This window comes from Alosa alosa, chromosome 18, assembly GCF_017589495.1.
Source record: "Alosa alosa isolate M-15738 ecotype Scorff River chromosome 18, AALO_Geno_1.1, whole genome shotgun sequence".
NCBI classification, from domain to species: Eukaryota; Metazoa; Chordata; class Actinopteri; order Clupeiformes; family Clupeidae; genus Alosa; species Alosa alosa.
The window spans coordinates 14,223,164-14,240,122 of NC_063206.1; the positions used below are offsets into that span (position 1 = coordinate 14,223,164).

At 42.3% G+C, this 16,959-nt stretch overlaps 2 protein-coding genes across 3 annotated transcripts in view; both read right to left on the reverse strand.

The window, feature by feature from the left end:
* bmpr1aa (bone morphogenetic protein receptor, type IAa) overlaps positions 1 to 1,088 on the reverse strand; it is a 30,861-nt gene extending 29,773 nt beyond the window's left edge. For both annotated transcript variants that reach the window (XM_048269650.1, XM_048269649.1), the window contains exon 1: positions 848 to 1,088. The gene's annotated coding sequence lies outside the window, so the exon portion shown is untranslated. The remainder of the gene's footprint in view (positions 1 to 847) is intronic.
* A 1,526-nt stretch (positions 1,089 to 2,614) lies between these two features.
* The window catches only part of ldb3a (LIM domain binding 3a), a 47,750-nt gene continuing 33,405 nt past the window's right edge, over positions 2,615 to 16,959 (reverse strand). Inside the window, exons 10-19 of the mRNA XM_048270363.1 lie at positions 14,327 to 14,500; positions 12,362 to 12,529; positions 11,728 to 11,859; positions 9,557 to 9,613; positions 8,301 to 8,551; positions 7,627 to 7,990; positions 6,657 to 6,837; positions 6,392 to 6,512; positions 5,932 to 6,047; positions 2,615 to 5,597 (exon numbers count right to left, since the gene is read on the reverse strand). Coding sequence (XP_048126320.1) covers positions 5,508 to 5,597; positions 5,932 to 6,047; positions 6,392 to 6,512; positions 6,657 to 6,837; positions 7,627 to 7,990; positions 8,301 to 8,551; positions 9,557 to 9,613; positions 11,728 to 11,859; positions 12,362 to 12,529; positions 14,327 to 14,500 — 1,654 coding nt within the window. The 3' untranslated portion in view covers positions 2,615 to 5,507. The remainder of the gene's footprint in view (positions 5,598 to 5,931; positions 6,048 to 6,391; positions 6,513 to 6,656; positions 6,838 to 7,626; positions 7,991 to 8,300; positions 8,552 to 9,556; positions 9,614 to 11,727; positions 11,860 to 12,361; positions 12,530 to 14,326; positions 14,501 to 16,959) is intronic.

Below are 16,959 nucleotides of genomic sequence, written 5' to 3' on the forward strand. Positions count from 1 at the left end.
ACAAAAATGTTAGTCGAATCCCTTACTTATCTTCATTGAACTAACAAGATGGCTATGGCCAATGTTCACGAGACACAACCAAGCTAGCTGCTAGTTCTGTTCAATTGCAACAAATTACTTTCAGATTGGTAAGGTAACAAGGTAGCATCAAGTTACTACATCAGTGCAATAAAGTTGCCATTTCAAAATACGGAAATGCAAATCAGTTCCTTAAATTACACCTATGAAATAATTTATTGACAAGGAAGTAGTCATAACACTGTCCTCGATCATTTGCTAACTTTAGTGAAACAAAATAGTTTGGGGACATTATCATGAACTGCCGAGCGTTTCCTGTTGCTAAAATCTTAGCCACCAGCACAGTACTAATGGCTCACTACAAGTACCAACCATAGACTGTAAAAGGTACCAAACGTCATTTGTACTGAGAGCAATACATTGGAAGTTTTGCCCGCTAGCTCAAGCTAAAAAAAGCAGCTATCTAGTTAACGTTAGACCACCAACAAATGATACCTTGGGTTATTTATCTTAACAGGCAGATGTAGATCACGTATTTGCTAAGTTAACGTTCATGTTAAAATAGCCATAAAGATGTAACGTTACGATGCGGGACGCAAATCGTCCCTTAACGTTACCTACCTAACAAAAATAATATCACCAAATTGTTCAGGTTAAGTAGCAAAAACTGATTTCAGATTATAATACCTAACGTTACAGAAGTAGGCTAACCAGCGCAACAAACTTTTGCCCAGATGGCACAGCATTTACGGTTAGCTCGATTAGCTTTGAAGCTATCCTAGCTAGCTAGCAAAGCAGACAAGGTAGGCGAGCACTTTCACTTACTTACCAATATCTGACCACTGTATTGATATAAAATCCTCAAACAGCGTGGAGAGAATCACGACAGACGTGGCTGATAGCTTCCTTCTACAGATAACCCAGTTTAGAAATGCTTTCTCAGTTCTGAAGCGCTTCTGTTGTAAATGGACAGACCCGTCCCGTCTCTGTTTCGTGAGACAGCCTTCAAATCACTGCAAATTTCCAAGTGAGACGAGTGAGTCCAAGTGCTGTGGGAGCACTCGCTACGCTATTGACTCAAGCCACCAGTAACACCCCCTAGCGACAGTGAACCAAACAACTTTTAGTTGGTGGCTGAGTTATGTTGTCAAGTCAAATCAAGTCACATTTATTTAGAGAGCACACTTAAACTTAAAATACAATTGACCCAAGGTGCTCACAGAAATAAAATACTTATAGTAATAAAAACAAAAATAAGTAACAAATAAAATAAATAAAAATACAAAAAAAGAATAGTTATTATAATGATAAACTGATTATGACTGTAGATAAAAGGAGATATGGTTACTAAAACTACTAGGCCTACTATTATAGGCCTAGAGCAAAATGTACAGTGAAGTTAAAGGTGAAAAAATTAAAAGGGCTTCAAAAAAATTAAAAGGTAGCCTACCCTTATTTGAGGCCTAGGCTATTTTCAGTGTGATTTTACTATTAAGCTCATAGTAAGGGTCATCTGTTATACTAGGCTATATATTTGTCAAGACAGTACAGGCTACCCATATCTGGGAAAGTATGATGTGATCATGCTTGTAATAATAATACTGTATAGCCTAATACAAAAAACTAAAATATTTCTATAGTTATTTTTTGTAAGGGGTTACAGATGACACACCTTCATCACTGTGTGAAGTGAAACCTGACTAGAAGAGAGCACTGACTAGACTTGCACAATAATCCTCTCTTGAGCCATCGCTGACTGGACGTGAAAGTTGCAGAATACCATTCTAAAAGCAGATTGAGAATTTACGCACTGCCTTCTCTATCCGCCCTTCCTCTCCTGTAGCATTTCATCATTTGATCAGTGCTCTTTTTTATGTTGAACTAGGGTAGTGCTTAAATTAGCTACTACAAACTACTGTTAATTTATGTGATCATTCAATAATCAATCATCAAACAATATTCAAACCTAAACAATTGCACCCTATACTAAGCTATGACCCCTTTTAACCAGATATATTAGTCCAGGGGTCTTCAACCTTTTTCAGCTCAAGGACGCTGGGAGAGACACTGTACAATCAGTACCATGGTCATTTAAGTCCCATGATCGTAACTACAGAAGAGGATTTTGGAAGATTTTGTAATGAGGAATAGTCTCATATAGGCTATTTTCCAACCTTATGGGATGTCTCAGGAAAAGACGGAAAAGCGGTTTTATTGGCAAAGGGAGACTTTATTGATTATTGAAAACAGGGGTGCCCATAATTGGCAGGTGATTTTGTTTAATTTAAGCAATATGTGTTTGAGTGGGATTGTTAAGGATATACCCATGGCTGTGGTTTGGCCATAGGCCCACTCATTGTTGTATAAGAATATTTGATTCTTTATGACAAATAAAGAAAGAAATCAGAAAAAATGCTTCCCTTTAAGGTTGGGTTTTTCCTCATTATTTGCATTGTGAAATTAAGATAAATACTTTTATTCATTTTTATGAATCATATAGATCATTTTTATTATACTTTTTACTGAACTTTACCAGGGGTGGCAATACATGTGGAGGGAACTAGGTTGTGTAAAAATGATCACAAACATAGAGTAGTCTGTGTATTCATAAACATACATTTTATTATTTGCTCAAGGTGAAGTTTCAAGCCAAACATTCAAATTTGCACATTGGCGAGCATATAGATATTTTCATAACTTTCATGGAAAACCTTAAATGATCTGACACACTTTGCGTCATGTTCTAAATAACTTTATCACTATGTCCAACACATAGTTAAAAAAACATCATGGCCAAAGAGTAACCTATCAAAGACATGCTTCAGCCAGACCTCCAGTCATAAAAAGGTATCACCAGATTTGTCCTGACATTGAATCCAAAGCAATCAGTTAACAAAATGTAGAAGTATTTGAAAGCAATATATTTTTATTCTGGTGGTCAGTAAATATAGGCAACACAAAGTTTGTGGTATTAAAAGAAAAACAACATGCATACATTTAATGTTTTTAACCTTTTCAGCTACAAGAGGATGGACATTCTTCGGTTTCCATCTATAAATAAATAAAACTGTTGTAATAGGTTAAACACTATACTGTATCTTCTTCTTGGTTAATCCCTCATTGACTTGCTTAGCACCTAGAGGAAAAGGCCAGCAAAAGCACCATAAAACCAGAAGCATATAATTTCTGCCCATTCGCAGCATTAAAGGAGCCAATCTTTGATGTCAGACTGTGTGACTGCGAGGTCCTCTTTGCTTTACATCTCAAAATAGTGTTCAATGGAAAATAAAGATAGTGGTATTAGCCTCCTACCTCAAATACAAAGACAACGGAAAATCCTACACAAACATATCAAGCAGACATGTTAAGGACATAACTACCTAAAGTCAAGGCCATATTGCATCATTTCTGAAACTGCTTTAAAAATCTTAAATAAGCAAATAAATTATTATTAAGAGACGTAATTTTTTTTTTTCAATGCCAAAAACAATCTAATAATTTCTTCATTATATGTCTCATAAACAACTCCTCAACTTCATCACTCAAAACCCTACCCACAAACAGTCCTAATGACACAACTGAAAGAAAAACAAGTAGGCTGTGACACATGAAGGACCCACCAGAGGCCACATTTAAAGGGCAAAAATCAGGGCCATTTATACTTTCAGACACTGATACAACCAGCTATGACAAGATATGAGATACATGGCAAATGTTTGCACATGTGTTCTGAGTGAAGGGAGTCTATACCTTGGGAAAAAATGCTAGTTGTAATGGAATGAATGAGATACAGAAAGTTCAGAATGGATGAGATACAGAAAGTTCTAAAGATGAATTATGATAGTATATTTTTACAGTCTCCAGAGAAATATGGTAGTAAAAATATACTATCAATTACAGGGAATGGTTTGTGAAATGAGCAAGAGATACTTGGATGATGCAGATGCAGAACTGTGACGGGACTAGATCTTTGTTTGATTTCCTTTTGGTGGAAAATTAAAATAAAACCTTATAAAACCTTAGACATTCAAATGGCACAGTGATGTGGTCCGTCAAAAGCCTGTTCTAAGATGACGTTATTTAATAGCCTAACAGTTTTATATCAAGAAATACTGAACATGACATTTCAAGACTCACCCTTTTTACAAATTTCTTCAATGTATTTTAAGAGCTCACATTTCAGTAACCTGCATCGCAGAAAAAATACTCTTTATAACCCAGCCTCACCAAACCCATCATATTTGTGATAACCATGTCTTTCATCCTGCTTTTACAAAATAATCAAGTCCTCACTTTCCCTACAAAATGTTTAAAAGTCCAAGTGTAAACTATGTTGATGCACTATTTTAGTACAGACTAAGATGGATAAACAACACACTGGAAAGTTCATTCACAGCTGTTACAAATATTCAGTAGTTCATATAGATTCAAGCTACCACTGAATTCTTTACATGGGAAAAACAACAATGTGATATTACCACGAAAACAGTGTTATAAACTGTGTAATTAATATCCACAGCTTTGTTCCACCCCTATGGTAGAAAACTTTATAATGATGGCCAATAACTTCACATCATTTGTATTACTGTTCATTTGTAGTTTAATTCTATCATTAGTCAGATGAAAACACTTGATCACAACCAAAGCAGTGTCCTCCGTTGTATTTAATTTAAAAGACAAATTATTTCTCCAGAATTTGTACACACACTCACACAAGCTAATCTACTGGCACAAACATGTGAATACTGATTCATACACACACACACAGTCGCATACAATCATAAGTACTTCACACAAAGTACATGTTGATATATAAAATGGGTTAACCTGTATGAACACTGTACTTGTACCTGTACGTGTATACCGTTTTAGTAAACAGCGAGTGTGACCGATAAATACATTGGTCTGAAATTCACCCTTTACGTTAACACAGAATAAAACATGGCAATTTTAGTATAAATCCAATTGTAATATGTATTCAGGTCCTACATGAAGGCACATAATTGCATAGAAAAGTATATTGGCTTTGGGATCTGTTCCCTTGTGTCTATTTGTTCTTTCTGGTAAGATAAAAAATAAAGGCCAAAAAATATATACAGGAGGTGCAGCTTTTATGTATAGTAAAGAAAGCTGATCAAGTGAATGCTTAAATCTTCAAACAAACCACACCATGTTTTCCGTCTAGTCATAAATGGCCATGGTTAAGTAACAAAGTCGGGGCTTTGTGATTTTGTGTCAGTAGAGAAGCACAATCATATATTAGTTCTGAAATAAATAAATTGTTTAACCAGTGGGACACTTATGGCTTAACATTTAACAATCATACTTTTCATGGTACTACCACATTAGAATCGCAATCATCATTTTAAGTCAAATGGGATGTTTGACTGACACTGATGGTTCTGTTTGAAATGTGCTTTGCCAGTACATAGTAATAACATATGGCACGTAACATTATTGCCCATGCCTTTGATTCAACTCAGGGCCATCTACACATTTATGGCATGAGCATGCTTCTTGCACAGAGGCTTGTCCTTCTTGGAGTAGAATGGCTGGCCCTCCAAGTTGATATTGCACACCTGAGTGAGACAGAGCAAAAAGCAGAGGGGGAATCGCTTTTTAATGCATGTCTGTAATGTCTTATAAAGAAAGGCAGTAAAATGCTGACTAAATGAATGTCTTGTGTGCTAAAGTTACGTCATGGAAAGCTGTCAATGTCATCGGCATGCATTTCTGCTTGAAGAGCAACGTCAGCATCCCCACCCCACCCCCCACCCACCAGTCTGTGTCTCAACCTCCCACTAGGATCCCCGGATCATATGTTTGGATTCCCCATGGAATCATGAATTTTTCACAAGCAATAAACACCCAGATTTCTGTCTGGGGATGGCTGTTGCTGAGTCTCCATCTTACCGCGCAAACAAAGCAAGTGTCATGCCAGGTATGACCAAGAGCTTCGATGAACTTGTCCCCGGCCTCCACAGGGAAGTCACAGCCATGGCACTTAGTGCTGAAAAGGGCAATGTAATCTGCAAACCAGCACACAAAGCAATATAAAGTTGACAATTTAACAAAACCACGTTCATTTCAAACTTGAAATGCTGCGCCCAAACTTTTTACAGGTGCTCTGTTATTGAATCTGTTCTGAAGCTGTTCTTTTTGTAAGCCATGGTTTTCTGAAGCTAAATCAGCATTGAGAGATTATGTTTATGTTGGCATTTATAAATAAAGCAAACATAATTTTTTCGCTGAGAAATTTAGCACAGGTCATCTCTGTGAAAGAGCAAACAGAGGGATTGGTTGGCACAAGCCTGAATGGCATGCAGCTTGTAAAGGCTTGCTTCTTTGTGGAAATGCTGGGTGCATTACGTACCTTTCTCACAGTAAGGTTCACCATCCTCCATGTGGAACAGGCTGTTTCCAAAGGGCTTCCCACACGCAGCGCACACAAAACAGGTGGTGTGCCAAGTCTGCCGCAGCGCATGCATCACTTCCTGTCAGCAAAAGAGAGACGAAAAAAAAAAAACAAACAACAACAAAACGGTGACTGTCTGTCGGCCCGCACGGCGTGCTCACTGAACAACATGTGGGCACATTGTGGCACGTCCCATGCCGTACGTGTCCCACCGCGCACTCACCCCCATGATCTTGGTGTTGCAACGGGCACAGGTGGGGGCGAAGTACTCGCCGTAGCAGTTCTCGCAGTAAACACTGTTCTGCTCCTCCACGAAGCTGGCATCAGCCAGCGACATTTGGCAGTAGTGGCAGTTGAACTCCTCGGGGTGCCAAGAGCGGCCCAGTGCCACCAGGAATGGGCCTCTGAGGGCAGGGCAGCAGGAAAGGACACAGACAAATCAGTAGGGAAGCAACGGGTCAGGCACACTTATAGTATAAGTATATATACTCTTTTGATCCCGTGAGGGAAATTTGGTCTCTGCATTTATCCCAATCTGTGAATTAGTGAAACACACTCAGCACACAGTGAAGCACACACTAATCCCGGCTCAGTGAGCTGCCTGCAACAACAGCGGCGCTCGAGGAGCAGTGAGGGGTTAGGTGCCTTGCTCAAGGGCACTTCAGCCGTGCCTACTGATCGGGGTTCGAACCGGCAACCCTCCGGTTACAAGTCCGAAGCGCTAACCAGTAGGCCACAGCTGCCCAAACATGGTGGGTGGGTGTACGATAGGTGTTAACTGAAGCACCTGCCTGCTCTTTACCTGGTCAAGACTAAAAATATCTTTCTTTAAAATGCTCTTGCAAAAGTGTTTATTTGAACTATTTTCTCTTTAAATATATATAAATTAATAAATAAAATATATAATACACAGGTTATAACAATTATACTTTAAGATCATGAAAAAACACAGGTGACTTGAAATATAACTGTATGTACCTGCTAGTCAATCTCAGTACCTACTACCTACAATAACTGATACTAAGGATCAGTAGGCCTACTTCTAATGGAAGAACCCAAACACAACCAATATGTCCATTTTCCCCCAATTTCCAATTTGCCCATACACACTGCACCACACAACAGATTACTAGCAATGGGACACAGTCCACTGTGCTCTTTATGTCCATGGATCATCCGCAGTTATAGTTTACCTGATGATGCTGTTGCATGACCCACACATGGGAGTCCTGCTGCCGGCAGCGAAGCGCTCTGCCCTCTGGGCTACCCCCCGGGCCACAGGGGGGAAGGGGGCAGCAGGGGTGAAGGGCGAAGGGCCACCCATGGGAGCCGGGGCAGGGGCCGGGTTAGGGATGAAGGCAGGAGGAGGAGGGGCAGACTGGGGAAGAGGCTGCACTTTGACGCTGGTGCTGGTGGTCTTGCCGGGGTCGAACTTCTGGGCAAAGTTGTCGTCTGTCACCCAGGGAGGGCGGTTGGAGGGGGGAGTGGGAGCGGAGGGGGCCGGAGCTGGGGCCATGGCGATGGGGATCTGGACTGGGGCAGGAGCCGGGGCAGGAGCTGGAGGAGAAGAGAAGATCAGCAGTCAGACCCACTGTGATATTTACCTCAGGGAAAGCAGGTAGACAGGGCAATATAGAATAACATTACTTATCAAATACAACAATACTGGCCATACACATTGTAGACATGATTGTTATACATGTCATATCATATGGAATTACAGAAAAAACATTAAATTCACAACTTGATATAAAACTTGATATAAAAATGATATAAAACCTTAAATTATAACTTTTAGATTGTGTGATTATTGTTCTAGCTACCCATGGATCTTTCATAACACACACCCAAAGACAAAGCCCTGTACCTGGTGCTGAGGGGTAGGCGGCAGGCACAATGGTGGCAGTGCTGACCATTTTAGGCTGCTGTGGCGGGGGGCCCACAGGAATCTGAATGGAGCTTTGCTGCATGGGTGGAGGCTGCATTGGCGGATACTGCATTGGGGGATACTGCATAGGCGGGTGCTGCATCTGTGGCGGGTGCTGCATCTGTGGCGGGTGCTGCATCTGTGGTGGGGGCTGCATTGGGGCCTGCATGGGTGGACCCGACATGTACTGGCTGCAAGAGAACACACAGGACCGACAATGCAAATTCCATGCAACCCAAATGGCAAAGGACTTTCTATACAATTGTACACAAAATAAGGAGATCATCCCTACTCCATGCCGATGTCATTATTATGTATATATATGCAAATATAATAAAAAATAAAATTCTCTTTACAGATTTCATCCACATATATCGTGTGATGTATGCAAATGAACAAAGGATATGTAGATATGACAGCAAATGTTGACTAATTAAATAGCTAGTAAATACTAAAAATATAGCACGGCAAGTTTGTAAATATTGGCGTTTCATAGTACATGCCCATGTACTACGCCGATACACATGAGTTAGTGACACCTGCTGGAGAACATTAATCCCGTTCCAACTTTGCCTCCATGTTTGGAACAAACCTGCTCCACCAGCAGATCCGTGAGTGCTGGTGTCTTACCTATACATCTTCCCCTTCACCAGACACAGTTTTACACAAACATTAGTGGCTTTTTAAAAAAAAAAAAAAAAAAAAAAAAATAGCAGAGACCCAGATAGATAGAGAGAGGGGGCAGAGAAAAGAACAGAGGCTGACATCAAGAAGACAGTGTTAGAACAGCCATTACAAATGGACAGACAGTAGGGTTCTCAAAGAAAATACATCTTTGATTGAACCAAGGGCCTTTTTGTGTTGTTTTCTTTTAGTTCCATTGGTTATTTTTTGAATAGTAGCTGTGAGGATAAAAAAGCAATACCATTATCTGCATAAATGTCAGTTAAGTACTCAGGGGAAGAGGTTAAAGAACAGTCACAGTCAGAAAGCACAAATGCACCATCCTTTGTCAAGAGTATATATATCAGTTGAAAACGTAGGTTGGAGAGGTTGAGTGGAACAGGTAGGTTACTCTGGTTGGTAAGAGGGTTATTCTGACACTAAGAGGAGGGGAGATAGGGGAGACACACTGCCTCGATGCCACCAGTGCAGCTGGGGTGCCATCCCAGACGAGCTGCACGCCTCATCAGTACCTGGACATGGAGGTTGTGAAGTGGGAGCTGTAACCAGAGGCAGACTGCAGGCTGTAGCTACAATGCAATGGAGACAAAAGGGGTTGAAAGGTCAACGGTCACAGAGGGGTGAACTCTAGATTTTTGGCTTGGCTTTACCATGTCCACCCATAGCTGTGTTTCGGCATACTGTCCTGTGGCTACGAATGACGCGATGCATCTTTGCTGTCGTTTGTATTGTTGTTTGTTGAGAGTGATGCTTTTCTTTTTTGTCCAGTGACTTTTGGAAGTTGAACTGCAACATGAAATGTTCCCAGCAGACATGCACTGCACAGTGATGAATGTGTTTGTGGATAAATCAGGTGAGGAAAACGGCATACAGTTAAAAAGTGCTGGTGACAACCTTTCACTTTGTGTGTGAGGACAGACCCACAGGTGCACAGTATAGGTGAACATGACAGTGCAGAGTTTAAAGATTCAAGTGCACAAGATGAACCACTACAAAATAGGTGTACAAATCATAATAATTAAAATGAATTACTATGATTTATGTCAGTGAAATAAGGGATTTTACAATTAACTTGAATCTGATTGACATTAAATGGGATGTGACAATTTCAACAGGCAGGTACAAGTAAATCATATTAACCCTAGACACTACATTCAGACAAAACTGTATGTCTTCAACCAATCTTCACAAATTTCTCAAAAATGTGAAAACACAACACACATTCAACATACGTAACAAAGCAAGAGAACAATGCACTCTGAGGGGAATTCCATGCCACACTCCAGACATTTAGAAAATATTATTAATGATGATGAGGATGACAAGAATGAGAATTACACTCTAAAAGCCAGAGAAGAAGTCATTTGTAAATGTCATTAATGTAAAGGTTATGAGTAAAACAGAGGAAAGTCTGTCCAGTTATAATTCACATTGAATTGCACACATTTATATGTGCTAATTACATCTAACAAATAAATTGTAGTGTTTTTTTAGAACAGTTATGATTAAATATGTGTATGTGTAAACAGATCAGATTTATTGCTAGAAACCACTCCATTCACAAAGTGGTTTTAGAGTGCTGGCTGACTATTGAACCATACTGTACTCAAACTTGATCAAATGTTCCAGTGCATTTAAGTGAACAGTGATGATGATTGGACACTGGGTGATTAGTGCAGGCTAGAGTGTGTGCATGCAGCTTAGACGTGACGTGCAGAGTGAGCGTGGGTGAGCGTGGGATACAGGAACGGTGCAGTGCTCTAGCTCAGACAAGGCCAGCGGTCACTACCGGACACTACGTCACCATTTATCCAATACCAGGCTCGTCGCAAGATAAATGGGGCCATTTCGTGAATGACATCCTACGGTCGGGAGAAAGAGCACGGATGGGCTTGCTCTAGAGTGCATGCCAATGCTCAAACCTTTTTTTTTTGGGAGAGAGAGAGGTTTGGGCACCCTGCTCCATTTGAAGAAATTAGGCGATAAACAGAGACAAAATGGAGGGCAAAATGGATCTCTAATAGCAGTTAGCATTGCATGATCATACGTCTTAGGAAGGATGGGCATATTCTGAACTGATGATGATTAATAATGTGAGGGGAACAGTGACATGAAGGAAAGAGAGAGGTGCAATTAGTAGGAAGACCAGCCAAACCTCTGGGAATGAAATCTCTTCTAAAGATACCAGTGTTGTCAAAAATCCCCATAGGAGCTTTTCTAACTGTGTTTTATTTGGTTCACTTCTTGCACTTCTCTGTATTGTTGCCCCAGTTTTCCACTATCTGAATCTTGACATTACAGATCATGTGTGCGTCATCCAGACAAGGATCATACGTCAATGTTTCTGGAAAAAAAAATCCTTTATGACAAAACCCAATTAGAAGGCACCTCCAACTGTTCCTACTTACCTACAATTTGAACTTATAACTGTCCAATTGAGATCAGCTCAATTTTCCCATTTTGGACAATGCGCTGTGTGTCAGAGGTGCCATTGGTCTGTACCGGACCTCAAACAGGAGAGAAGCTCCTGACCTACACCAAGCCTCCCTGGCCGCAGGTCCGTCCATCCTCCGTTTGTCTCGCTCCTATATCCCATCAGGCCCTGCTACTCTGCACATCACTCCGTCGGTCACACACACACAGTGGTTTGGACAGGCGCGAAGTGTGTGAGTTATCTGTGTACCTCAGATGCTTGGGTTTCCCCGAGGGCAGGGAGCGCCCACGTTTGGGCAAATTTCTGGTGCGGAACATCGGGGTGATTGTCAGGGCCTCCAAAGCCGAGGTGGGCGGCGGCCCTCGTTTATAAACATGGTTTCTTAACAAGGGGGGGTTAACGAGACAGGCGTGAATATAGGGATAAGGGTTCTGTCCCTGTCCTAGTGCTAAATAAAATATCCTTTTTCTCTCTCATCTATAGTGAATAAAATGAACAAATGTATTTCAGTCTCCTTTTATAGTCTCTAAATATACAGTATATATATATATAATAAATTATCGTCCGCTATGCTCCTTGCTTTCCCTCAAAACCTGGCCAAGGAGAAACATTTGGCAAAGAGACAGTCAGTACTGACAAGTCAATAAACAGGGTGGGTAAAAGGATAAACAGGGTGGGTAAAAGGATAAACAGGGTGGGTAAAAGGCTAAACAGGGTGGGTAAAAGGATAAACAGGGTAGGTAAAAGGCTAAACAGGGTGGGTAAAAGGGAACAGGAACATTGTCTCACTATGGGGGGAGGGAAAGGAGGCAAGGGTAGAAGTGGAGGGGGGAAAGTGTATAATGGTGGGAGTAACTGACTGGTGGGGTGGTGGAAATTGTACCTAGACTGCGCAGTCAGAGCGGACGAGATATGGGAGGCAGCAGGGTTCAGGTGGCGGGGGGCCCTGGGGGAGACTGCAGGGGCCTCGGGGGCCACTGGTGTCAGGGCCTGAGACTGTGGGGGCGACACAGGCTGTGGCGCAGGTTCAGGCTGTGAGAGGGACTGAGAGCTGCAGAGGACAGAGGAGAGTTAACACAGCCAGACCAGACCAGACCAGACCAGAGTAGAGTAGAGAGGACAGAGCACAGGGGTGGGTAAGGGGTTGGTAGGGCTGCCTTTGAACCTCAGGTGTGTCTACGTTAATGCCTGTGTTTTCATGTTGCATCATGTCTCTCGGTAGATCTGTGTGTGTGTGTGTGTGTGTGTGTGTGTGTGTGTGTGTGTGTGTGTGTGTGTGTGTGTGTGTGTGTGTGCAAATGAGTAAAATACAGCACACCAACAAAAAGCAAAGAGAAAGAAAGAAAAACAAAAAAACACATAGCAAATAAATGACAGAGAAGGAGATGAAGAAACAGAGTGAGTGAGAGAGATAGAGTATGCGTATATGTGTGTGTGTGTGTGTGTGTGTGTGTGTGTGTGTGTGTGTGTGTGTGTGTGTGTGTGTGTGTGTGTGTGTGTGTGTGCTACCCGCTTGTGTTTATGCTTTAATATGGAGCGCACAATTCACCAGCCCCCTCCCCACCCCCTTGGCTCAGCGTGAACATGTGCACACATAGCAGGCGTCGGCATGGCCGGTGAAGGTCCTCTGAGGGATCCTGTTTCCTGCGGGGGAGAAACAGCTGAAATGGAGAGCAGTGGGACAGACAGCAGCCCTGCGTCAGCTCCACGAGTCCTTCATGGGACGCAGGTCAAAGGCCGGCCACTTCTGGCACCACTCCAAATAAATCCGCTTGGTTGCCCGGTCCTAATGGTCTCCCAAACACCAGACTCTTCTATAGTTAACTTCTACACCTGTATACAGGTAAAGAATCCCTGTTTGAGCTAAGCTTATGTATCTTAATGATACTACAACCAATTAGCTGGGTATCAGATGGAATCTCACTGTGTTTAGCTTCCTATGGGGGGTATTTTGACAGCAATGGAACCAGTGTCAAGTGTAATCATTCCCAAGCTTTACATAACTCCGGTTTCGGAGAAATCTACTAAAGCTTGACTGATACTTTCTGTTAGGACAGTTAGGAGTCATGGAATTGAGTGGATAAAGAGGCTGGGTCCGACTGGTCTCTCCACTGCCATGGGCTCTCTGTTCTTACTGCTCTTGAGAAGTCAGATCCTCCAACATCTCCAGGCTCTGCAATGGTTCCTACATGACTTGTTTTTCAGCTACATGTGCAATGCATGTGTGTGTGTGTGTGTGTGTGTGTGTGTGTGTGTGTGTGTGTGTGTGTGTGTGTGTGTGTGTGTGTGTGTGTGTGTGTGTCTGTGTGTGTCTGTGTGTGTGTGCATGTGTTGGGGGGCAATAGCAGCCTTAGTTTGTATGTATGGACATGTATTTCATTACCAGGAAAGGGTCAGGTTACCTAAAACTTACCTTGTCAAATTTGATCTTTGAGGTCTTGTTCCACTGACTTTTTAAAGAACTCTGTTTAAGGGAAACCTGATGATTGCTGATTTGACGATTGAAAGCTCTCTGTTCAATGCAGGTTATTAACAAAAGCATAATCCCTGATGATGCTTTTTTATGTTCCATTTCAGCTCACCACCATCACCACCAGCAATCAACAGGTGTACCTTTAATTTTTCTGGGCTAAACCACTATCACCTTTAAACATGCACAAATATGTGTATCAGATATTATCTTCATGAAAAGTAAACATGTGTATGTACTAAAAGAACATACATACATCAGGACACACATTAAACAAACAGGCAGAACAAACAGACATACCAGAACAAACCCTGGACCAATGTAGAACAGACGAGGGAAGACAGACAAACAGCGAACATATCCAATCACAGGCATTACCTCTCTGGGGTAGGCTCTACAGGGGCGGGTTCTGGACTTGAGGTAGCATCAGGCAGTGGTGCCTGATTGGCTAGGCACTCTGGCTCAGAAGCAGGTTGATTGGGCGAAGCGGCAGTGGCAGGCAGAGCGTCAGCCATAAGGCTGGTGGACACTGGAGCATGCTCAACAGGGGGACTGGATCACAGGTTAGGTTGCAACGAAAGAGAGAGGTCACACTGCTGTACTTAAAGGTGTATATATATACACATACACAAACACATACACATACACACACAGGGACAAAACAGCTCAATGTGTGTGTATGTGTGTGCGTGTGTGTGTTTGTGTGTGATACATACAGCAAGAATTAGAGAGTTAATATCAGCTTAAGGCACAAATGCTGGGCAAGTGCCTCCTTTCCATGCAAAAACAAGAAGCAGCATCGCTCAGTATTGCTTAGCCCAATGCAAGGATGTCCATCAGGGATCAAACAGGAAACATGGGGAAGTTGCAGAGGATCGACCCTGCCAGCAGCTATTAGAAAGATAGCGCTTTGTGGTAGGCTGCTAAGGGGGTTGGGGAGGTGGGGTCAGAATGGACTCTGTTAGGAGAAATCAGTGATCACTAATTGAGTCCTGATGATAAAAAGAGTAAGAGTCAGACAGTTAATGGAGCAGAGGACTATTGATCGCAGATGAGTCACTGAGCGAGGAGAACAGACAGGCTGTGGGGTCCTGTATGTAGGCTAGAACTGTATGGGCCTTGGCCAGAATCAATAGAGTACGCCCGTATATCATTAAATGACTACCTAGTCTATTATCTAATCTATTACATCTACATGGGGAGGACTTCATTCCCATGATGCAATTAGAGAGCTCTCTGTTTAGGGTTTATTAGAGCCTTGCACTACTGTAGCTCAATATGAAGAGGGGTGGGACTTTTAGTGGCTGTTTCCATGTTTTTTTTTTTCAAGTCAGTCCTGCTAAAAAAGTAATAATGTCAAAAGCAAATGCAAGACACAAGGCAATTCATGTCACAATGAGCTGAACAATCTGTCAAAATAATCCCAAATGTAAAACCAGCAACAAATCAGCAAAAATCAACAAAAGAAAAGACAAAAAAAAACACCATCCAAAGCTGCACATTTCAACTCATAAACAGAGGTAATGCCTTAATAAGTCAGTTTGTTTGTGATCGTGGGATAAATGTGGTGTTCTTTCCTCTAAGTGGTGATTTTGGGGAGTACGGGGTGGGGTAGAGGTGGGGGAGGGGGGTGGGGGGGCTGGCTGGGGGAGGAGGCAGGCACCTAGCAGCAACCGGCCTGGTGGAGGACTGATGGCTGACCCCTGTTCACCGCAACCACCACTCTCTCAAACCTCTCTCTCACTGACCAAATAGTTAGCACCAGGCTGACCAGTATCAGACAGCAATTGCTTTCTAGTCATTTGGAAATGGCAAAGCACCACCTTGAGTGGTGTTTAAGAAACTAAGCACAGGAGAGAGAAGCTGGGAGGAGGTAACTGCCGGCTGTTAACCCCTTATCACTGTCTGTGGTGAACTTGTGACGTTGATCTTTGGTGCTCTTGACTAGCTGTGGAGTCTAGCAGAAGAACGTTGGCTGGGCTGGGGACGTGGGCTAACGGTAGAATATCATCCACAGGCACTGGGAACTACACTGACTATCAGCACTAACTTACACCAGAGGTGAGTGAGAGATACAATAAACCTTTGCTGTATTGCAGTCATAAACATGTTCATGGGCACTCTCTTGCAGTTCACACGCACACGCACACGAACACGCACACACCCAACACCACACACACAGACACACACACACACACACACACACACACACACACACACACACACACACACACACACACACACACACACACACACACACACACACACAGACACACACACACACACACACACACACACACACACACACACACACACACACACACACACACACATACACTGACGCAGATACAAACACACAGTTGCAATGAGCCCTATATAAAAAACATAAAACACACAAGGGGTTACTCAATAACCATAACATGTGTGTTACACGTCTCTAATTAACTAATGAACACGGAACTGACATGGAACAGAACTGATATTTGAAGTAAAAATAAGACCTAGTTAGTTTCTACAAAGCTGTCTGACAGTGCAAAGCAAGGATGTAGAAGGGAAAAAAGATTGAGACCAGGCGGTAGTGCTGAAGGACTAAGGCATTATCCAAGGTCTCATTGATTGAGCCACTTGTTTTTTGCTCGAGAACTGCCTACTAACTGACGTGCCATGTCAACTGTGTATAAGGAAACGTTCAAGCATTAAAATTCGCTGCCAAAACAGAGTGAGGAACAGTGGAAGGATTGCTCCAAAATCTATAGTGCCCCCTGCTGGTACAGTCTGCTTGCCACAAGTGTTAACAGGGAAATTGCATTCATCCTCTTGCCAGGGCTACTTGAATAGTCTGTTAGCCATTCAAGACATCAGTGGTATCATCATAAGCTAATGAATACCATTACTGTACTGCGCTCCTACTTTGACTGTAGCTAACACACACACTCTAGCTAAGCATCCAGGCACAACACACTCCGACCCTAAGCATGCATGACGGGGTGGGAGGAGAGAGGGCAGGAGGG